Source organism: Mytilus californianus, unplaced genomic scaffold, assembly GCF_021869535.1.
Source record: "Mytilus californianus isolate M0D057914Y unplaced genomic scaffold, xbMytCali1.0.p SCAF_14, whole genome shotgun sequence".
In the NCBI taxonomy this organism is placed as follows: domain Eukaryota; kingdom Metazoa; phylum Mollusca; class Bivalvia; order Mytilida; family Mytilidae; genus Mytilus; species Mytilus californianus.
The window spans coordinates 13,192,158-13,217,130 of NW_026262626.1; the positions used below are offsets into that span (position 1 = coordinate 13,192,158).

The 24,973-nt window shown below is 31.3% G+C and overlaps 2 protein-coding genes across 6 annotated transcripts in view; one reads left to right on the plus strand and one right to left on the minus strand.

Moving 5' to 3' along the window:
* The window catches only part of LOC127724225 (PAX3- and PAX7-binding protein 1-like), a 31,069-nt gene extending 25,978 nt beyond the window's left edge, over nucleotides 1-5,091 (minus strand). Inside the window, exons 1-5 of the mRNA XM_052231123.1 lie at nucleotides 4,868-5,091; nucleotides 3,203-3,378; nucleotides 1,836-1,938; nucleotides 623-758; nucleotides 12-127 (exon numbers count right to left, since the gene is read on the minus strand). Coding sequence (XP_052087083.1) covers nucleotides 12-127; nucleotides 623-758; nucleotides 1,836-1,938; nucleotides 3,203-3,378; nucleotides 4,868-5,081 — 745 coding nt within the window. The 5' untranslated portion in view covers nucleotides 5,082-5,091. The remainder of the gene's footprint in view (nucleotides 1-11; nucleotides 128-622; nucleotides 759-1,835; nucleotides 1,939-3,202; nucleotides 3,379-4,867) is intronic.
* A 3,072-nt stretch (nucleotides 5,092-8,163) lies between these two features.
* LOC127724229 (mitogen-activated protein kinase kinase kinase 7-like) overlaps nucleotides 8,164-24,973 on the plus strand; it is a 66,894-nt gene continuing 50,084 nt past the window's right edge. For all 5 annotated transcript variants that reach the window (XM_052231133.1, XM_052231131.1, XM_052231132.1 and 2 more), the window contains exons 1-11: nucleotides 8,164-8,335; nucleotides 13,092-13,274; nucleotides 14,673-14,718; nucleotides 15,759-15,897; nucleotides 17,028-17,152; nucleotides 18,082-18,210; nucleotides 19,156-19,213; nucleotides 20,245-20,317; nucleotides 21,392-21,461; nucleotides 22,359-22,558; nucleotides 23,297-23,486. In XM_052231133.1, coding sequence (XP_052087093.1) covers nucleotides 8,282-8,335; nucleotides 13,092-13,274; nucleotides 14,673-14,718; nucleotides 15,759-15,897; nucleotides 17,028-17,152; nucleotides 18,082-18,210; nucleotides 19,156-19,213; nucleotides 20,245-20,317; nucleotides 21,392-21,461; nucleotides 22,359-22,558; nucleotides 23,297-23,486 — 1,267 coding nt within the window. In that variant the 5' untranslated portion in view covers nucleotides 8,164-8,281. The remainder of the gene's footprint in view (nucleotides 8,336-13,091; nucleotides 13,275-14,672; nucleotides 14,719-15,758; nucleotides 15,898-17,027; nucleotides 17,153-18,081; nucleotides 18,211-19,155; nucleotides 19,214-20,244; nucleotides 20,318-21,391; nucleotides 21,462-22,358; nucleotides 22,559-23,296; nucleotides 23,487-24,973) is intronic.

The window sequence follows — 24,973 nt, forward strand, 5'->3', positions numbered from 1 at the left end:
CTGTAACCTACCATGTTCAATAGCCAGAAAGTCATTCTGTATTTTCTGTCTTTCTTTGGCAAATGTATTGACGGAGAAATCTATCCTGCCTTCTTCATCATCATCACTCTTGTCGTTGTCATCCTCTCTGGAGAATGGAAAATTTAAAGATAAATATTACAATAGGATTGATCCATTTACTGTATTGTTAAGTCTATTCTATGAAATAATGTATTGTACAACACTTTTGTATACCCCCCCCCCCCCCCCCCTTTTCCCATCACCCAATATTTTCATTTGTAACAGAATCGTATTTGCTTCCATCTCTTTTACACACAGAATAAACCATCAAGTGGTATCTAACTCTCCCATACATTTTTTCAGGTTATGGCCCTAAAACAGAAATTGGCAAATCAATTTCGTAAACTAATCTTTAATATTCTCACTTCTTTCCCTATACATGTATGTATGAATTTCAGATGCATGAAAAATGATGTGTTCATTTGGTTATAATATTTGCATTCTTATCATGATATCAGAACTGTGTACACATACTGGCCAAATAAAAATAATTAAGCAAAAGTTAAAATAAAACTGATGTTTAAGTTTATAGTCTTAGCCTTTTCTGCATTGTTTACTGTACCTGACTAATCTAGACTTTGAACTTGATTTTTCAACTTTGACTGTATCATCAACAGGTATAAAATCTCCAAGATCTCGTCTCTGTTGTCTTTGTTTCCTGATGCTATGGATCATGTTTGCATCTGGTATCTGGCCACCTACAAAAAATAATGATCAGGACACTTTAAATCATGACATTAAATAGTTCTCAGTAATCCAAAGAAACAGGTATTACAGCTTTCCTTCAGAACTTACAAGTCATGCCTGTTAGAAAATGTTTGAATAACAAAATTTAATGTTTCAGGGTACATGTACAAGGCAAAAAATTAAATTAAAATAGTTTGATGTTGCCTTCCTACCCACCTTAAAAGCAGCCTACCCTAAAAAAATTATGACACAAATTGTTACAAAATTTTTTTTTAAAGTCTTTTTTGTGCTCTAACATTGTTTCTTGTCTAACACATGTAACTTAAGTTGTTGGCCAAAAAAAATAAATAAAATCCCTATCTACCTACCCAACCCTACAAGGCATGGATAGGCAACATCAAACAAAGAATTTGTTAAGGGTGGCTCAATGGACGGACAGCCAAACAGGTCATGACATTCACAAATAAAGGAAGAATGTGTCTGAGAGAACGAATGCCCACCCTTAAGCTTTGCATTTTTTCAAGTTAAATAGGGGCATAACTCTAGAACAGTAAATGACTCACTTCCCAAATTAGAACTCTGTCTGCATGTTGTGGTTGTTAGCATTGTGTTTGAGTTTCATAACATTTGAATGAGACAAACTTATGTTAGAGTGTGGAAACTGAAAAATTTTGCAATTTTCATAGACTTTATAAAGGGGTATAAATCTAGAACCATAAATGACATACTGCCAAATTTTTATCTGCTTGTTGTGGTTCTCAGCATTGTGTATGAGTTTTTTTTAAATTTGGATGAGGCAAACTTAAGCGAATGCAGAAACAAAAATTATGCAATTTTCCAGGTTATAAAGGGACATAACTCTAGATCGATAAGTGACTCACTGTCCAAATTGGAACTCTGTCTACGAGTTTTGGTTCTTATCATTGTGTATGAGTTTAATTAAATTTGGATGAAGAAAACTTATGCGGAAGGAGGGACAGACGGCCAAGAGTAACACTTAATGCCCCCTTTGCCTATGGCAGGGGCATAAAAGTTGGTATCATAAATAATAGTAATAATGAATCTACACAACTCTCCAAAACACTTACGTCCAAGCATTTTATGGATAGCTCCCTTCTCATCTTCTTCGCTATCATTATCTGCTGCCTCTGCCTCTTCTCCATTCAAGGTAAGTAACTCTTCTCTTAATTTCTAAAATATTTAAATAATGCTCTTAATGAGTATGTTCTTTTATAGGTATAAATTATATACAGATAGATGTCTGCACTTTTAAAATTTATTAATTGATCTTTTCCAACATTTGTACTGTTCCATTGATCAAATTGTCTATGCAGAAAACAGTTTTCTCCTAGAGCTAAATAGCATTCCATTCCTAGAGAATTTTAAGGAGTATTTGTCAATTATTAAAAGCAATTTGAGTTAAAATTGTGACAATATCATCAATGTTCTCTTAGCAGCTTGATGAAGACATGGAAAAAAAGGAAGTACTCTTTCCAAGAATCTTATAATTTGGATTAGAGGAAAAGTAGTATTGAGATAACAGCTTTTACTGTTTTACAAATAGCTAAAACAATAATCTAAAACAAGAATCTGTTTTACTGTTTTACAAATAGCTTAAACAAGAATCTGTTTTACTGTTTTACAAATAGCTAAAACAAGAATCAGTTTTACAAAAAATCTAAAACAAGAACCTGTTTTACTGTTTTACAGAGCTAAAACAGGAATCTGTTTTACAAAAAATCTAAAACAAGAATCTGTTTTACAAAGAATCTAAAACAAGAATCTGTTTTAAAAAGAATCTAAAACAAGAATCTGTTTTACAAAGAATCTAAAACAAGAATCTGTTTTACTGTTTTACAAATAGCTAAAACAAGAACCTGTTTTACTGTTTTACAAAGAGCTAAAACAAGAATCTGTTTTACAAAGAATCTAAAACAAGAATCTGTTTTTCAAAGAATCTTAAACAAGAATCTGTTTTACTGTTTTACAAAGAGCTAAAACAAGAATCTGCCTCACTCTCACAATATTTCTTTGTTCAGTTAACTCTGAAATCTGGGTTTAAACCAGAATTTGACCTTTCTTTTCAAGGTTCATATCACAGCCAGGGATCATCATGACCTATTGTACCCATCATTCTCTCTTTTTCTTCCCCCCCCCCCCCCCCATTTTAAGATGATGTGACCTATTGTACCCATCATTCTTTCTTCTTCTTTTCCTCCCCATTTTAAGATGATGTGACCGCAAATTCATGGTAAACTGCATTGACCAAAACTTAAACATCATACATGACAAACGAGTGGACACATAATAGAAAACATTACACTGGAAATTCCAGAAATAAAAATTAGCAAAAAATACCAAAGAACAATAATGCTTGATGGGACAATATGAGAAACATCTTTATTATTTTAATGTTTGCCTTGACCAAGAGAATTGTTGAAAATCTTTGTTTCACCTTTATATGTGCATCTCTGTCAACCTTTGGACTAAACGTAACTTCAACCTGGACTGGTTCCTGTTTGATTATCTTTTCTACTTTATGCACTTCTTCCTTCTCTTTTTGCATTTCCTTTTTTAGCATCTTTGCCAGTTTTTTGCTGTGACTAGATTTTTTAATCTTGATTTCTTCACCTGAAATATTGATTTGGAATTATTATATCATATGCATTATGCATGTACATGTTGAGTAAGCTTGTAATAGTAATAGTATCAGGTAAATTTCTGCCTCAAAGTTTATTTGTCCTCAGTACATATAAGGGCCAATCAACTGTGATGGTTAAAAATAGACTTCTCATTTAAAACAAGTAAAATGTATGTATTTCCTCTGTGTTAATGTTTCATGCTAAGTGTCATGCTTAAATATTACAATGTATATCAATATCAAAGATCTTATTCCCTTAATAACCTACAATTGTTAATAGATATAAGAAGACAGTGATATTGTTTGCCTCAAATTACAGCCGAAATTCGGCTTTTTCCCCTAGAGAAAATTCCCAATTACTAAAAAAAATGGCTAAAAATTCCTCCCAAAAAGTTTTACATAATCCCCAAACAGTGATAGCATTAGTAGTAATGTTTGTAAATATCATATTCATGTTATTATTTTGATATTAGAAAGCACTTTTGAGATCCTGTTTTCTGATCAGAATCATCATGGTGTTTGTAACACATGTGGTTTTCAATGCATTAAGTACCATCATTGCTTCTGTTTCTTTCCCCTCTTTCAATAAAAAATATGCATTTTTCCCAATAAAAAACGGTAGAGGTAGTTTTGAAAAAAGACAACAATATCACTGGAAGATGTGGTATGAGTGCCAATGAGACAACTCTCCATCCAAGTCAAAATTTATAAAAGTAAACCATTATAGGTCAAAGTACATCTTCAACACGGAGCCTTGGCTCACACCGAACAGTAAGCTATAAAGGGCCCCAAAAATTACTAGTGTAAAACCATTCAAACAGGAAAACCAACGGTCTAATCTACAAAATGTATATAAAAAACGTGAAACACTTATGAACCACATCAACAAACGACAACTACTGAACATCAGATTCCTGACTTAGGACAGTTGCATTTAGATAAGTTTACATTATTTCAAGAATTTGCATAACGTCATGAAGTAATTATCAATGTACAAATATTGGTTTATAGCAAATTTATAATAATTAATTGCCTTCCTTTGACAAAATGTTCGCTAGTATACAATGTACATGGTGGTACAGCTAAATGTATTATATTTGGATTCAGGCAAGTGAAATTTAGAAGTCGCCACTCTCGGCTGTAGGATTAGCTAATTAACTTGCAACTTGAGATCACCCCCCACCCCCCTGTTTTTGGTGGGGTTCATGTTGCTGAGTCTTTAGTTTTCTATGTTGTGCTTTGTGTACTATTGTTTGTCTGTTGGTCTTTTTTCTTTTTTAACAATGCCAATGGCTTTGTCAGTTTATTTTCGACTTATGAGTTTGAATGTCCCTTTGGTATCTTTCGCCCCTCCTTTCCAGGAATGAAAAAGTTTTTAATAATGATAATGAAGAGGCCTGACACCCATTATTGAAGGTGTAATGCATGATCGAACAGCTAAATGCATTTTTAGATTATTACTATTAGATATATATTAACCTTCATTTTGTAAATCATGGACGAAACTCAAGGACGATTTCGCTTCCTTTTTACTCTTCTTTGATTTTTTGGAAAGTTTTGGTCCATCTGCATCATTAGACTGTTCGTCAACTTCCATTTCTTGTACATCCTCATCCTTTTCTTCATCCGATTCTTCTTCTGTAACAATTTTTCTACCACGAAAATTACGTCGCGGCTTTTTAAACGTCGCCATGTTGCTTCAACAGTTCTCACTAAAGAGTTGATTCAAATAAACCTCTGGTCACCTGAATAACATGTCGATTCTTTCCGAAACTATACTACCTTTCGTTTTCGTGGTTCGCAGTTTTTTTAATTACACCAATGCATCGAATGTTATAAAATACTTCTGAATAGTTGTTGTTTCTTTATTACTACATGTAATTAGAGTGGAAGCAAACAAAATTGATACCACATATATCTTTTTTAATTTTTGCTTGAAAAATATGAATTGTTTTAGCTAATAAATCACAACAGTTGTAATGTAACAAAAAAATTGTTCCGGCGTGACATTTGTTCCGCCGGAACAAATTTCATAGGAAATATGTTCCACTGGAATTTATATCACAGAAAATATGTTCCAGCACTGTAAAATTTGTTCCGGAACTAATTTTTTTGACCAAATGAGAAATAAGTCCCGGAACAAAAATCACAGCTCCATGAATTTTGTTCCAAAATTAAAATTTAAAAAAAAGTGAAATAATTTCATGTGATATTAGTTTTGAACGAAGATATTTCATAGAAATCAATGAATAAGTTCTGCTCAAACATATTTCAAAGAAAATAAGTACCTTTGCAACATATTGCACAGAGATAATTTTCTTGTTATACTTAAAAATTATAATGCAAGCTGGATGCTGTACTGTGCTTGCATGGGGTAAATTTGCAATTGAAGGCATGACTGTGACTGTAGGATGAAGATAAGAAATAAAAGCGATGGTAATGTATCATAATTTGCATTTATGTTTTATGTGGTATTCCCCCTCCCTGTTAATCTGTCATGAGTGTTCTAGTCGGCATACATGTACTTAGCTATAAGGTCATGGCACAGTTTCAAAAGTGTGTGTCTTTTGATTCTTTATGTCTTTTAATATAATTTATCAGTCACTTTGTCCTTTTCAAATTAGTACAAATTTTCATCTTTAACTATACTTTTTTTCTGAATGATTATTCTTATTCTACTCTTTTCTGGCTCATAAGTGTCATTTTGGTATTTTTCAATGAGTATGTTATTAAACATTTGCTTTAATTCACAGGATCCAAATTGGATGTCTACACTTTTTATTTATTACATTATCAATATAATACGTTTTTATACTGTACTTGAATGATAACTTTAAACTCACTGATGACAAGTGCTCAGTATATTAGAAAACTTGTTTAACCAGTGGAACATATTTCACAGACAAGGAACTTATTTCACCAGGTAAGGAACAAATCTCACAAACCCAGAACTTATTTCACCAGGTAAGGAACAAATCTCACAAACCCGGAACTTATTTCACTAGGTAAGGAACAAATTTCACAACCCAGAACTTATTTCACCAGGTAAAGTGAGGAACTTATTTTATAGAGATGGAACAAATTATATAGAAATTGTCTGTGAAAAAAAGTTCTCCCAGAACATATTTCCTGTGAAATTAGTTCCACTGGAACTTTTTTCACAGGAACAAATTTTGGCTCACACTAATTCAGCAGAATTTGACCAATTAGAAGCTGAGACTACTATAACGCTTTGTTATATAGTAGTCTCAGTTATATAGAAGCTAGAGACTGTTGGACCAGTTTCGAATTTATACGAAATGAAAGCAAGTGACGTACCATCACATTCCGCGCTTCATGCAAAATGTGATGGTCACTTGCTTTCATTTCGTATATATAAACTTTCAAAACAAAACAGCATTCAATTATATAATGAATGTATTTTTAAAGCAAATAAACGGTAGTATCTAATCGGATTTAAAAAATGTATTATATATACTTTAAAAAACAGTGATGGTTTTAGCTAAAAGTTATCACAGTATACCATCTTTCTTTGAAAACCTTTAAAAATATATTTAGAAAAATAAGACAGCTCTGATCCACTATTTTTGTTACTAATATTATGTTTGGTTTGTATAACTCCCTATATAAATCCGTCTTTTCGACAGTTGTTTTGTATGCAGATAACGACAGTAACTATATTCCCATAAATCAAAGATGTCAAAATTCCGCAGTAGTAATTATGATGTACTTCTGTAAACAGAGAATTCGAGTTTAATATTTGGTCAGCAAAAAATGAAGTGAAATCCAGGGGTTATATCAGATGCTCCAACAATTACTTTTGAATTGAGCATCCTTTGTGTACTTTAAGGCTACACCAATATCTCGTTCGTCTGAAAATGATGCCATACATTACTGTGTGTCAACAACGTATAACCAAAAATATAAGAAAGAAACATAACAAATTCATATCTAAAAAACAATTTAACCCCGCAACATATTCACGTGCCTGTCCCAAAACAGAAATAAACCTCGTCAGTAGTTGTTGTAGTGTTTTGAATTTGTTGTTTCTGTTGTTGTTGTTTTGGAGAGTTTTGTTTTGATGGTAGATCTTTCATTGTGTCCGTTTAATATATGCCCAACTTTTATACTGAACTCGAGATGACTATATATAAGAGCTTGACTCTGACATATTTTACAGACACCTCCTGTCTAGTTGAAGACTGAATTTATTTGGTAGTCAACGAGACAGCACATCTGATCATTCTATTCTTTTAAATAGGTATAACCTTCTTCTCCATGTATAAAAAATAATTTTATTTTCCCAAGTGGGGGGGGGGGGGGGTTACAAAACAAAACACAGGAAACAATTGTATACAGAAGTGCAAATTAATACATTTAGTCAGTCTACTCCAGCCATACCACTGAAAGGGTATATACTATCCATTCCAGCAGGTACATATATAATAGCATTGTTTATAACAAATTTCCCAAGGAAACTTCTGTTAGCGGCAGAATAAATATACATAGATTGATTGATTGTTTGTTGCTTACCTTCCAGTGTTAATAAGTGCGGCATGGAGATTAAGTCTTGTGTCATTAACCACATCTTTATTCCTGAAACACCAATGTAATGAAATCAAATGTTAAAATAGTCTGTATATCCAATTGGCTGATCCGATTATATTCGTTTTCACACTCGCAACTTTTCGATAACTCTCGGATAATTCCGGAAATTTGGTTAGGTTGACATCGAATGCATAACATGAACACATCAGTGTCTGATATGCTCTGATTCCAAAACGAGTCTCCCAAGTTCCTCCACTTTCAGTTCGACCAAAATATGGGCAGGGATTTACTAAAACCTTTTTTCATGGAAAAGGCGAACATAAATTGATGAGTATTTAGCTTGAAATGGAACCCACTTTTGTGGAGGAAATAGACTTCCAAGAACTACAATTCTACGAGGTTATTCTACTTATATATCAATCTGTCAAACCCTGTTTTGCATTTTTTCACAATTCGACTCCTATTCACATTTCCTCTATAGTTTAGCTTAGAGTAGACATTAAGTTATGAAAGATACTACCATGTGAACGAATGCAGTATTATTGTGCACTGTCATTTGAAAAACCGGTAATCACAAACCTTAAGATCTTTATAATTCCACAGCTCTGTACAAATTCTAGTCATTTCGGCACCTGGTTAAATCAGAGACGCAAGACATTTTGGCCACACTGACAGTTCAGCCATAGTCATTAAGGCCACAGTTATTTAAGCCATACTGTTAGTTTGTCCATATTTTGTTAAGTGGTTTTGGTCATGTGTTTTATTGTTGTAAAGGGGAAAAATAATATTGTTTGAGAAGCAGACATTAAGAAACAAATTTCGAGCTAACATTATAAATAATCCTTCAAGATTGTCAATGTGGGTCAGATATTGAGGATGATCATCATTATTTTTTCATTTGTCCAAAATACGCTTGATGTAGGAAAACTTTACTCAATAATCTTAATTGGCTTTAGAAAACTTTCAGTCAGGGGTACTACTTGTACAAGTAATCGTTATTTACTTGAAGAAGTAAATAAAATATACTTGAAGTTCTATAAGTTAAGTATAAAGTTTGAATAATCTCCCCTTAATTTTCTCAAAAGTTTACTTGTATAAGTAATTTTTTTTTACAATCCCACAAAAATTCTCAAGTTTTGAGATGTAAAAACATGCCTTTAACAATTTTTCTCATGTTAGCTCATAATTTTTTATTAGAGTTCAATGTTTTATCTCATTGATTCAACAAAGAAACTAATTGTGCGTAGCACATACTTACAACTTCTCGTCCAATCAAATTGCTTATATTTGCCTTCTAATTTTCATAGTACATACTTTTCCCGTGTACTAAGTAACTACGCATGAATGACCACAAGGGTAAGATTTCATTGTATCGTAATCAAGATATTTAAAACAAAAATTGCCACTGGCTATTTTGAAATAAAATGCTGTGTTCCAAATTAAATTAAATAGTTTGTAATTTGTTTTCACGTTGATTTTTAAATATCCTGCTATTAAAATCTTTGGATCTAAAAATGTTTTTGACAATTGCAAATTTCTTTCATTTAAATAAAGGGTAATACATATGGTTCTTTATACCTTGATTAGAGTACAATGATATCTTAAAATTATGATAATGTATCATCCATACAATTACTTTGTACACAAAAAAGTGTGTACTATGAAACTTTGTGAAGGGAAATTAAAGCAACATGGTGATAATTTTTTAAACTTAATTAAGGAAGTGATCTATTTCGACATGAATTGATTGATTTATTGATTATTGGTTGCGTAATGTCCAGTGGCAAATATTTCATGCATGTTCAGGACGATGTCATGAATTGAAAAACTGTGATTATGTCTGAAGATAATGCCTATCTGCTAGACTATATCTATGGGGACAAACTATATGTTTCAAATTTATTATAGCTTTAGTTTTACTGTGAAATTAAAAAAAAATGTAAATATTCCACTGCAATTTAATTATTGCCTGCTTTTGGTCAATTTATTTGGTCATCTTAACATGTTAGAAGAACATGTATAGTAAAACACCGCTTTGTATCAATATACATACTTACACCAGCAGCTACCATCTTTTCATTCTGGAGTCAAGGGTCTTTTCAAATCACATGTTTTACAATGATACTAGTGAGTAGTTTTACAAAACTTCGTTAATGAGCTCCGTTTTACAAACACCTGTGATACAAGTAGTCACCCAAAATAAACTATCAATAGACCAATTAAAAGATTACTCGAGTTGTAAATATGTGCTAAATTGGATAGTCTATGAAAAGGTATATACTATGAAATTAAGAGCTCGGGGCAAGCCCCTCGCTCTAAATTTCATAGTATATACCTTTTTATAGACTAACCTAGACAAAGATCTTAAGTGTTTGCGCAAGGCCTTCAAAAATTGCCCCTTGGGGGCTTGTAAATGAGCAGTGTTCTGAAGATAACAGACAAATGAGATTTTCATTGTCCATGAAATTACACTTAGATGATTAGTAAAGACATCTGCAAAGGACAGACAATTAAAAATTCTATAAGAGCAAAGAAGTCCTAAGAATTCAAGAAAAGAAGATAGGATGACTTTTTTACTTGTATAAGTAAAAAAATCTGAATGTCTCAGGGACAAAACTAAGCCCAATTTTTTTTTTACCTATACAAGTAAATAAAATACACTTGTATAAGTATCCTATAAATTTACTTATATAAGTATATTAATATTACTTCTTCAAGTAAATAAAAATTACTTGTACAAGTAGTACCCCTGACTGACTTTGTTTTAGATACAAAACTATTAATTTGCGGAAACTTGGAACTTTCGAATCAACAAGATAGCTGAATTTTCGAACATGTTCAAAATTTCATCCAAAGGTCAAACAGATTTCTTGTACCTTCAGAAAGTGTTATTGATACTGACAGAACATAATCATCAACATCATCTTCAACACCCACTTCAACAGAATTATATGACTTTTCTATATTCCCTTCTTTTTTTTTCTGTTCTCTTCTTTTTTAACCTATAGCTCCTAGTAGTATATTCTATAAGCTGTTTGCTTTACATGCATGCTCATTATATTACTATTCATAATATTGTATATATATTGTTTATATTGTATTATGGAGAAGACTTCATAAGTATGATTTACTTGTGTCTAATCCATTTTGCTTTGATTTAGCATATAGAATTATTCATATTCTGATTATGTTTAAACTAAGAAACAAATTGAAATATACATTTTAATCATACATTTATACTCATTGATAAAAGTTTGTATCTAATTATGAAAGTTAGAAGAATATTTGTTCATGTTGTTAATCATGTTAATTGTTATAATTAATTAAAAAAAAAGTTTGTTAATATACCGAACTAGACAATACAGTGTTCTCCCCTGTGCCTTTTAGCATCATGGTAATGTGATGCTATATTTCTTGAATGTGATGCTATCTGAAATTAGTTTCTTATAGATAGTGTTATGGATGTGATGCTATAGTTTCTAGAAACAAGATGGTATTTCAAAATTTCCTGTTTACCAGGATGATATAAGAAAGTTCTGAGGAGAACACTGGACATGATAGTTATTTAAAAAGTAAAGATGTTTGTTATTACATGTACATGTATCTTTAAAAAATTGATTCCTTTGATCATTTGTTAATTGTTGATTATCTTTTTTTTTTTAATCTAAATGCATTATCAGTCAGGGGTACTACTTAAACAAGTGATTTCAGAATCACTCCCTCAAGTGATTTTGACTGTGAAATATTAAAAAATTTCACACAGACTTTTTAAAATCACTGAAACAAGTAATTTTAGAAGTTAAAATGTAATCACTTTAATAAGTGTTTATAACATGTTCTTGATATTTTTCCCACAAGCTTGATTTTTTTATTGGTAAAAAGACAATAATTCCATTGAAAAAACAACTATGTATATGCAGAAATTGTCTTTTGCTTGATAAGCCTGACACTTTTACAGTTTTTTAAAATATGCAAAAACTGGAATAGTTTGTAGATCAGGTCATAACCTTGAAGTAGATCATTCTAACTCTTAAGAAAACCAATCAGGTTACCTAATATTGTTGATCTTTGTCTGATAGTAAGAGTAGTTAATGAATTTTTGATTACAGAAAAATTCCCAAGGGTACTTTTAAAAGCTTTAGGGCACTAACTTACTGCCCAAGCGCACTGGTGAAATTAATATACAAAGAAAAAGGGATAATTGATTTATGTAGGAAAATTATAGAAAAGATTGTGAAAATATGGAAAATCAATGAAATTAGCATTTGAAGATCAAAGAAAACACTAAAATCACTTAAATAGGTGATAACTGAATTTATCAAATCACTGAAATAAGTGATGATGAAATCACTTGTTTAAGTAGCACCCCTGACTGATTATTCGATAAAAAAAAGAGAAAAAAAAAATCATGTCCAAATAGTCATTGTTACTGTTAGCTTGCACTGGTAATGGGCAGTGGTTGGTGTCTATGTTTCTCATGATTATATTTATTATTGTCTGCAAAAATCAAAACATTGTCTGGATGATCTACAATGATCTATAAGAAAAGAAATTTAAAAAGACGTAAATAATTTATTTCTTAAGAAAGAAAACAAAGTACTGGTTTCGGCTTGCGGTTGCTAATTTCACCACAAGTGAAAGAGTTAATGTCTTTCCCTCATGTAGCCTTATCATCTATTTTTAACTCATTTTTACTTCGGTCAATGTAATTTCATAAAAAGATATTTGTATATCCATGAAATGGACTGAATTTACTTGGTTGTCTGTTTATAAACTGTTACATATGTATCTGATGTAAACATTTCTTACAAATTATACATGTATGTTCTTGAGGAGAGACAGCTCAAATTTTTCACTCGAAATTATTTTTTGGTATTGAAATATATTTTATTCGCAAGAAAAACTTGCATTTTAAATTTTGATAACATAATGTGTATCATATACACCACAATATTCAATCTCACATTTTTGTCCATTGTTTAACGGTTGCAGTATAGTAATAAATGCACACAAAAATTGTTAAGAAATCTGAAATACAGTAGTTTGATACATGTGTATGAAGAAGATGTGATGTTGGGCATAGATATTCTTGTTAATAGAAAGAAAATCATTTATGTGAAATAGTATTGTTTTATATTGCTTAATATACATGTAGGTTGTTGGGAAAGGAGCATTTGGAGTTGTCAGCAGAGCAAAATGGAGATCAAAAGATGTTGCTGTAAAACTAATAGAAACAGAATCTGAGAGGAAAGCTTTTATGACAGAGTTAAAGCAGCTGTCAAGAGTCAATCATCCTAACATTGTCAAACTGTATGGTGCTTGTACTAAACCACCAACAGTAAGTACAATATATATATAGATTCTACCACTGCATCGAGTGTGATACAATATTTATCCACTCGAGACAGTTAAATTTTCAAATTACAATGCGAGGCTCGCCGAGCGTTTTAAATATTTAAAATTTAACTGTCGAGAGTGGATAAATATCATATTACACGAGATTTGATCTGCAAAAAGATGTGTTCTTTCTATGTGACGTCATCAGGCATGGTCGCCTTTTTTCATGCCGTCACAATAGGAAATTCAGAGGAAAGCAAGAAAATTCGACGTCATAATCTTTAACCAATGAAGAACTGAGATCAAACGAACCACACGTTGATTAAATTTTTTTTATACAATGGGTGCAGAAAGGGATAAATTGATGAAGAATTAGAGAAATGATTATATACTGCAGCTGAGCTATTAGCGTAGTTAAATTGCATTGACCGTATATTCATATATATGTGAAATACAGTCACTGACCGTAGATTGCCTTGTTTATGACGTTGACAATACGTTTCCGTAGAGTTTTATTTAAGACGTCAATAAAACATACAGGTTCGGGTAAATTTTACGTCGTCCGCTCCAAATTAAAAAACGATGGTTTTTACCCTAAATATTTCATTTAGAACAGTTATAAGAGTTGCAGTATATAAAGAATAACCATACATTGTCTCGAAATATAAATTGTATTTGTACTTGACTCGAAACAGGTAGAAATGCTCGGCACAGCCTAGCTTTATACCTGTTTCTAAGCCATGTACAAATAAAATTTATATTTCGAGACAATGTATGGTTATTCTATATTTAATATGATTAGGCAAGGCAATTCATTGAAATTTTTTGGAACTCCTTTAGTTTAAACATTTTTCATTGTTCAGAAACTAAAGTAATGGAACTCCTTTGTGGTATCCCTTATATTAAAATGAGATATTTCCAGGATGAAATTAAAAAAAGCTAAAATCTGAAATAGTAAAAAAAAATGCAGTTGATATGTATATGTAGTTGTAGACATACATGTAGGTATGGAATGAAAATGTAAAGATATTTCACATCAGATATAAAATCATCTTTTTCATACATGTATTTTAATTATGAATAGAGGGAAATGTGTAATATTAGTTTTGTTAAAACACAATTGACTGATACTACTTATGTCAAAATACATGTAGAATAAAAAAGAAAAAAAACCTAAGATTTTAAAGTTGTTCAGAGTGTTTATATAATATAATACAATTTTATCATGCTTACTACTTTAGATATATTATGTAAAGTTCATACATTTGATTTATTACATGTACGTGAAATTCATACATTTGATTTCTGTCAGTATGAAAAGTCAGTACAAAGAGATGCCATCATATTAGGTTTTTAATATTTCATTATACACATGTACAAAAATTGCATGTAATTACAGGTATGTCTTGTTATGGAGTATGCTGAGGGTGGATCACTGTATAATGGTAGGTATTATGAACAGAACAGGTGGGAAACCATTGTTTTGTACAGCTACAATGTATAATGAAAAAAACATATAAGATATTCTGAAAATCTGCTCAACCATGTCAACAGGCACTTTCAAGCTGTGTTGGAAAATTATGTATTTCGAGTTAAATTTCTAAAGACAGCGTAGTGAAACAATCACCTTTTAAAAAAACCAACAAAAGACAGACCTTTGATGGAACATTTTACTTTTTATCTCTGTTGTTTTCTTCTTTGAATATCCTCTTGTCAATTCTAAAAAAAAGTAATTAGGTTGTAAGAGAGCAACTAAAAGTTTATAAATCAAAGAATGGAATGACAATGCTATGGTTAAATGAAAAAAGATGACTAGACAAACAACAACTGAACATTATGTTGTAATGTTACACTACTGTCTTAGGTAAGGGTGAAGGTTGGCACCTGTTCAAACGTTTAAACCCACTGCATTTTTATGCACCTGTCTTAAGTCAGGAGCCTGTTGTTCAGTGGTTGTTGTTTTTTGTTGTGGTTCATAGGTGTTTCTCGTTTTTTATATAGATTAGACCGTTGGTTTTCCTGTTTGAATTGTTTTGCCCTAGTCATTTTGGGGCCCTTTATAGCTTGCTGTTCAGTGTGAGCCAAGGCTCTGTGTTGAAGGCCATACTTTGATCTATAATTGTTTACTTTTAATGTATTGTGACTTGGATGGAGAGTTGTCTCATTGGCACTCATACCACATCTTATTTATATAAAAACTTAAAATTGAGCTACATCAACCTAAAAAAATACAGGGATGAACTCAGGTGCTCCTGAATGGTTAGGAGTTCTCTGCTCAACTAGTAACACTGGTTGCATTACTCATATTAGAATCTGATAAGTAACATTGCTGATAAGGCTTCAAAATAGTAGCTGTTTTTAGCACAATTCTTTATTTATTGACATTTTCTACTTACCCGGTTTCCCAATTAAAGGTGTTTCTTTTTTATGAATTTTGTTCCCAAATTCGACCTGATATTAAAATACTTATACTTCAATATTGTAGTGCTACATGGTGCTGGTCCACAACCAATTTATAACACTGCCCATGCTATGAGTTGGCTGCTTCAGTGCTCCAAAGGTGTGGAGTATTTACATGGCATGAAGCCGAAAGCATTGATTCATAGAGATCTGAAACCTCCAAAGTAAGTGTAGAAAAAAGTATACCTAAATAAAGTAGTTATATACATGATATATGATACATAAAGATCAAAAGAAAATAGGCTATAAGAAGACAAGAAGTTGTCTAAAGATTTTACATATATGTAGATGTCAAAGTCATATACATATAATTCATTATTATTTGCAGGGTAAAAAATATTTGGATAAAGGTGCACCACAAAAAGTATTCAATGAAATACAAATTTACTATTGGCTTGAATTAAAAATTTGTGAAAACCAAGAATCCACAAAAATGAATTATTTCTGATACAAGAAAATTGACCTGGAAAAAAATTAATTAATTCACAGTAATATGACTCCTTTCCCTGATGGCTGCTAGAGTATAAAAATATGACTACATATTCATGGACTATCTGTACATGTCCTGTTGTAAGATCCAATATTAGCTATGATAGGGTGTGTTAAATCTGAGGGACATGAATCATTGATTTGAGAAAGGCATCACGATATCCAAATGTTGAAGAATCTTTACAGCAGTTTTACTCCAGACTAATGAAATATTACAATTTTATAGTTTTATTTAATGGACAATAATTATGATGTTACCAAAATTTTGATTATCTCCCTTTGTTCCAGATGCACCTTTTTTAAAAGACAATAGAGATAATTTTGTTGAGATAATTTTAAGCAGGGCACAGTCATCTGATATAACACTGTATTCTGCTTGTTTGAATATCCCCAAACTGTTATATGTAGTCATTTTTAATGGAAAATAATATTTGTTCTACCAATGAAATGCATGTTGTATTATCATTGCATTTGTTTTATTATACAGTCGAACCTCTTTTAAGTCGAAGGGACTGGACAAAAGTATTCGATTTATCCGAGGTTCATTTTTCAAAATCTCTTACTTATGAACTTCGAGACATCAGGGTCAATTTACATTAATTTTACATCGACAGGACTTTAAAATTTACTCGACTTAACGGAGAATTTGAATGATCAGAGGTTAAAATGCATTGATCAAACAGGAATTAAACTGGGACCTAGAAATAACCTCGGCTCATTTGAGTTTTTGACACAACAAGGTTCTATTGAATTTGAAGTTTAAGTAAAAAATTAATGAGTTCATTGACTTTGTACATATTTTCAGTTTATTACTAATAATGGGAGGAACAGTTTTGAAGATCTGTGATTTTGGTACAGCTTGTGATATACAAACACACATGACAAATAACAAAGGAAGTGCTGCATGGATGGCACCAGAAGTCTTTGAAGGTAATTCATCACTTAAGAATCAAGTGCATTCTGGGTAACATATTAAACAGCATCCTAAACAATGGTCATACAACTAGATACTTGCAATTTTCTTTTTGATGTATAAAACACAAATGTTTAAATCCTGAAATGGCCAATTAAATAAGATCTTAAATTGTTTCTTGAAATTATTTTTTTTTGTGAAAAAAGGTGAAAATAGAATTCAAATAAGCCTATTTTTCCCAGGTGAGTGATCTAGGCTCTTAGAAGACTCAAGATATATAAAATGAGATGTCGAAACCAAATTTGCCCAGGTGCAACTTAGATATATCTTATCTTAAGTCAATTGTGCTATATTATTTTCTTACTAGCTGCAAGAAAATAAGCCAAAGAATTACCATGTTTATGACAAATGTTTGAATCTGGGTGTAACAAAGAATTACCATGATTATGACAAATGTTTGAATCTGGGTGTAACTACCCTTTAACAACAATTATGACTTGCAGTTCCTCTTTAATACAGCATACTGTAAATTCAGAAATTTTTTGCGATGTTTTTATCATTGAAAAAATTGATATATAGGCGGGTGCAAAAAAAAACTCGCATTTCAAATTTTGATAGCAATTATTTGTATGCAACATTTCTATTAAAAAAAATGTCATGTCATTGGTTGAATTTCAATTGTTTAGGAGGATTTTAACCAATCACGACGCTTTGGTGTACACTTTTGAAAATGTTTCCCAGAATGCATTAGATTCTGAAACGCTGAATTGTTTGTATGCAACATTTCAACAACAAAAAATGTAATGATTATTTTATTTTAGTCAATTATTTAACAATCCCAATAATAAATGCACACAAATATTTCTGAATGTACAGTAACTTATATTGATAAATAATTTCACAATTGTATGCCATGCTTAAAGGATATATTTGTTTTCTATTTCAGGAAACATGTACAGTGAAAAATGTGATGTGTTCAGTTTTGGTATTATTTTATGGGAAGTGATTACCCGGCGGAAACCTTTTGATGAAATAGGAGGACCCGCATTCAGAATAATGTGGGCAGTTCATAATGGTAAATAAAATTGTTTCGTCGGTGTAAATACTGGGCTTAAAAATGTGTATTAATGGTGATGTCTTGACTTTTTAATAACTGAATATGGGCTGTTCCATAAATATAGAACCCAGAGAATGCCAATTTGTATTAGTGGTGACATATTAACTTGTTAATAACTGAATAAGGACTGTTCCATAAAAATGGGACCCAGAAAAGGCCATTCTGAATTTTAACTATGGTTTTGGTATCAAAATGTTTTTGTACGGTAAAATTTAGGTTGAAGTTTTATAATTGCCTCGACAAGTGTTGTAAAAATAAGAAGATGTATGATTGCCAATGAGACAACTCTCCACCTTCACCCTATTTTCAAAGTGCCTCCCACAGGTACCATCTACTACTATGTATGTTTTGGTCAATGAACTGATTGAAAAAGAAATGTGACAATTTTCTTGATTATTCCATTTGCTCATGTATTTACATTCAAAAACAGTTGTATTTGGGTAGACCAAAATGAAATATACTAAATTTACTCAAATGAAACCCTTTTTCTGGATTATATTTCATTGTCTTTTAGTGTTCAATTTTAAATGTTGAAAACCCTGCAATGCTGACCATGCTGACTGATAATGTCTTCAAAAAATTAGTCTTAATTTAATTTCATTCAACAAAATGTATATACATGTACTTATAAAATGAAAAAAAAACGCCTTACTTGACTGTTTAAATACACAGGAGATAAGATTTGAAAGCCAAGCATCCAAAGGGCCATAAACAAAATAACTTAATCATCTAAGGTCAGTGTTACTTCAGAGGTAGTAAGAACCTTAATTTTATAAAAAAAAAAATACAAAACTTATTTATCAAAAATTTGAAATAAATTTATGTCAATTTTATAATATATGAATATTAGTCAAATTTATAGATGATGCAATTTTAATTGTGAATTCATATTTATCATTTCAGGTACAAGGCCCCCATTGATAAGTAATTTACCCAAACCTCTAGAACTACTAATGGTCAGGTGTGTACATATATATAGAAATACATTTCTCTAAGTCTGTGTTTATTTATACCAGAATTTGTCATTTTGATGAATCACACTATTTAATTTGTATTGTGTATAAATTTCCCACTATTTTCAAATTGAAACTTAACCCATTCATTCTACATTTATCTTTTATATATTTGCAGAAAAGTCCATTTTTTCAAATCAACAATTTTTTTCTTGATGTTTATTAAATTATGATTTATACTAACTCTGACTATTAATTTCACATTTTATGGTCTATAATTAATAAAGTTACCCATTAGGTCTCTATGTTAATTTTATGTTTTGAAGTGTTAAACACTTGATGGAGTATAAATATAAGTATTAATATTATAACAGCCTTCCAATCTAAACAAACACAACATACACAACATACATGTGCTTTGAATGTCTGTTTCATTGTACCATGAGACTTTACACATTTTACTTTACTGATGACCAGCAAAAAAAAATTAGATTTCAAAAGAACAAAAATAAAATAATAAAAACTACAACATTTCCAAACATAGTCTAGTATGAGTGTGTTTAAGGACCTTAAAATAAAATTGAGAATGGAAATGGGGAATGTGTCAAAGAGACAACAACCCAACCAAAGTAGAAAACAGCCGAAGGCCACCAATGGTTCTTCTACACAGGGAGAAAATCCTGAATCCGGTGGCGGGATTTAGCTGGCCCCTAAACAAAAATGTGTACTAGTTCAGTGAAAATGGATGTCACACTAAACTCCAAACATATAAATGAACTAAAATTAAAAAACATACAAGATTAACAAAGGCCAGAGGCACCTGACTTGGGACAGGTGCAAAAATGCAGCAGGGTTAAACAATGTTTTGTGAGATCTCAACCCTCCCATATACCTCTAGCCAATGTAGAATAAACAAACACACAGCAATACTCACAGTAAAACTCAGTTGACTACCTACAAGGGTATTACATGGTAGTAATTATAGTTTACAACATATATTTTTTTTCTGTAAATTTATTTGGATATTTATCTTTAACAGATGTTGGTCAGGAAACCCAGCAGAAAGACCTTCAATGATTGAAGTGGCAAGGATCATGACACATCTTTATCAGGTTGGTTTCAAAAAATGAAAAAAAACATGTTATAAATTTCATGCTTCCGAAGAGCTTTTCTGGATTTACCTTCATCGGGAACCCTCAAAGCCAAATATTTGAAAGCCAAGGATGTATAAGTACCTAAACAGTTGATAAGATATATTACTAAAAAGGACCAAGTATTTTGTTTTTAAGATTTGTTTTATGTTTTCTGTTTGGATTTAGATCAGCTTGTAAAAAACAGCGAGGAAACTAATAGAATTATTTTTACTTTAGTAATATCAGAATTGCATGATTTTCTCCTGGAATTATAAATTTGGTCTTTTTCTGAACATGGCATGTTAGAACAAGATGGATGGCTGTTTTGCATCTAGTGGCAAATTGAATGCATATTCAGGACTAGAGCACGTTTGTGCAATATGATTACATACCCTGCTTTGTACTAAAGCGACATGCTGAGCTGGATTTTTAATGTGCTAGTTTACAAAGTAACAGTCTGCAGGAAGACATGTTACTTTACCTGACCAGTCTTTGTTCTTACCCCTTAATCATGTTAATGGTTCCCACATATCGGAGAAGCAGGCCATACCAATTTTAGAATCTTTGGTTTGACCCAGTCCAGGTTCGAACTTACATAACCTCCAGCACAGCAGGTGAGCACAAGATCTACCTGGCGTTGTGTTAGAACAAGAATAAATGTTGACATTTGTAGTATTAGTGAAAAATGGTTCTGATCTTAATTTCTGAGAATATTATATCTTATTTAGTCTGTATGCATCAGAATTTATATGACAAAAAATAACAGTACTTACATTGTAACATTTCAAAACTAAAATATTTTATTGTTAAATTTTCTTTCTTTACAAAATGGTATTTTAATGATTCCATTAAATCATACAGCTGTTTAATTAAAGCCTATAATAGGTGAGGATTACCACATCTTTAATCTGAAATGATTTAACCATGATGATAAACAAAGTAGCATACCATTTTTTGCTATGAAAAAAAATGCTCTTTTAGAAAAAAAAATACTTATAAGCATTCATGGGGTGGTATATTGAATAAACTATTTTTTTCTTTTTATGGTTGCAGTTTTTCCGAGGAGCTGAGGAACCTTTAGTTTACCCGAACAATCCACAATCATGTGAATCACCTGACTTCAGTAGGTATTTTTAGAATTAGTCTGTGTAAAAATAATGTTATTTTAAAAATATCTGGTACATCAAAATGAAGGGTTGCAAGTTCTGTAAATTCAGAAATTTTAGTGTACATTTATTATTGCCATTTATAACTGGGTTTTCCTGAAGGAAAAATCCTATTATTAAAATGGTGAAGTAAGGTGGGCAGGCAAATACCAACAGTTTCCATGCAATCAATGCTTTTCAAATTCTGATATGTCCAAACTGATGACAAAATGGAGGTCAGTTTCAGTATATATGGATGATTTTCAGTTTTACCGTTCAGGAGTTATGTTCCTTGATAGGAAAACTTATATTTATTGGTGGGTATCAGTTTCGTGGATTTTATGTGACCCACTAATTTAAGAGTTCAATGAAGTACAAATTTACTATATGCTAGTATGCAAACTTTGGCAAAAGTACCAAATCAAGTATCCATGAAAACACCATCTTTCCCAAATCCACAAAAATGATACCTGAGATGATAATTGAATCCACAGTACTGTGGATTCACAATTATTCGTTGGATACCAATTTTCGTGGGTGAAGGAGAACCATGAATTAAAATCTTCAACGCAGTGCAAACTTTATATAAGCTTGTATGCAGACTTTTGCAAAACCATGAAATTAAGTATTCCTGAAAAAACATTTTTTCCTTAATCCACGAAAATTGGTACCCACGAAAATAAATGAATCCACAGTATATTATTTTTAACTTATGAATATTATTCAAGATATGGTTAGTTAAAGGAATCATTGTAATAGTATTTTCATCTTTTTTGTTGCATTTATGTAACTGTTTGATGCTGAGGTAATTCCTACAAATTATACTGAGGAAAATTTAAATTCAAATTTAATGTGTTTTTGTTTTCTGTTTTTAGCCTTCAATTCAGTGCCTGTGACAACATCTTACTCAAACACACCTCCCAGTTCTAACACTTCAACAACGAGTCAACATACAGGAGAATCACGCTCAGGAACCCTTATAGGATCAGACACAATCAAGAAGTCAGACGAGTTCAGTATACCACCTCCTCTTCCACCCAGGGCAAACCCTCCAGTTAACCCACCAGTGTTAGAGGTAAGCGTAAGAGGCAACAAGTGTAGAAAATATCAACAGTCAAACCTGTATATAAATGTCATCCTCAGGACCAAACAAACCTGACCTAATAAGAAAGATGACTGTTGAATTGAGGTTCAGAATGCATAGGTATTTCTGTTATTTGCAAATATTGATTGATTGATTCTTGGTGTCTAACACACCTTTCAGCACTATTGGCTATTTTGCGGCAGACAATTTTTAATGGTGGTAAAAGCCAGAGTGCCCGTAGAGAATCATAGACTTTCAGCTTGAAAACTGGCAATCCTAGTCAATTAAGATTGGAGTTGAACTCACCTGACATGTTTTGGGTTGGAACTAACAACCTCAGTGTTGACAGGCAAGTAATACAGTAGTTGTACTACTTAGACAACTCGGCAACCAAGGCTCCCTGCAAATATTGAAAGGTTAAGTTGATATACCAGTGTGTTATAGAATTACTAATTTGTCCAGAGCTAACACAGACCACTCTTATTCCTCGACTTATATTATAAAGCCATGAAAAAAAGTGCTATTTAACCCAACAAAACAAATATATGAAATAGTTCAAATGTAGATGAAGCACTTTAAAACCCACAAAAAATACCTTCGATCGGTAAAAAAAAATTAATCATGAATTACTGATTTTTCCTTAAAGAACGAAAGTAGAAAACCCTAAAAATTACAAGATTAAGAATAATTTGGTTGCTTTTAGATAGATTTTTTTATTATATCTCTCAGGATGAACAAACGAGAGGACAACAGAGTGCCCCACCATCCCTTGCTGGCAGTCGTGATAGTCTAAATGATGCCACAAGGTCTGGTACCCCAGATCATTTAAAACGTTACTCAGCAGACAGTACTCTGATGAAATGTGATATAAGGGAGATAACCAACAGCAGTAGTGGCAGCAGTGGGAACTCTTACAAAGGTAGGTAACTCTTGTCTGCAAATAAATTGAAATTTAGGAAAAAGATATTAAGATCTTTAAAGGCACTAGTACATTTGATATAATTTTCTGAATTTCTTTTTATGCAGATTTATTGGATTCCAGCTAAAAAACTAATACAAAATTGAATAAGTGCTAAAAGAGATATGAAAACAGCATTAATATTCTTATTATTAAAGTATGAAAATTTACAGACATATTTATATACTTATATCATAGACATAGATTAATGATTTTCATTGTTTATTTGTTTGTGATTTTTAAGTTAGTAATGTCTGTAGATTCTTGTTTTAGCATGAATTATTTTGCATGGAAAGATTCAAGATCAAAGCATAAGTCACTATTTACATTTGCAATTGCGTTTGTTTTAATTTATAACTACATTTTCATAGACAAAAAATGATAATGAAATAAATTTTTCTTTGATCATCTACAACAAAATGCATAGTTGTAAATATGGAAACTTTTGGACTGGGTAATTTGGATTTTTAGTCATCATATTTTATGAACATTTTTTTTGTAGTTGAGTTATTCATTGGATTATTATATGCAAAATTAGTTTTCAAGAGAAAACTTGTATGTAAGCCAGACATTTTTTTCATGTAAATTTTACCATAAACAAATAGAAAACATAAAATTGACAGTTACAGTAATTGAGTACAATGATAATGTCTAAGCATACTGATTTAAATGTAAGCTGCTTGATGTATTTTGATTCTTAAAGTTAAAAATGTATAAAACTTAACTTTTATTCATATAACAAGAGATGTGATTTTGAACTATGCTGAACAAATATTGTAAATTAATGATGCTTTTTACATCAGATATGAAATAAATGAAAATTGACCATTCCTAAAAGTTTTTATGTTTTTGTTTTTTTTTTCGTTTTAGATTTGTATATTTATAGTTAACTCTCACTTAAAGATATCTGTTATGTTCAACCTCCTCATATTTGACTATTCTAATATTATTTCATTCTTCATTCTCACTATTTTCATAGCAACCTTTTTTCTGATTTTTCAAAAACCCAAAAGAAGCTAATAATTTTTTTGGAGATTGTTACTTCATGTATAAACTTAATGTTTTAGTTGCGTTAAGTGGACATGCACTACTATTCAGATTGTACTAACTATCTGTGTGGTTTTTACATTGACTTTTTACCTGATAGCATAAATTAAGGTAATATTCTGTTTAAAATTTTCATCAAATTAGCAAATATATTTTTCTTTGAGTTCTAATGTCAAAGGACAAAGTTGGCTTTCTTTTCTTCTTTTTTTCATTTTTTTTTTGTCTTTTTTCTTTTTATAAATTATGAACCTGATCATGCTGATGATTTTGGGTGTAATAATGTTTTTATTTTTTAATGTAAATTTACTACTTAGAACTGCAGTGATTAAAGTATTGCCATTCTTTTATATGGCATAGAATCAAATTAGGTCAGGGTCTACATTACTTGTAGGATTGCTATG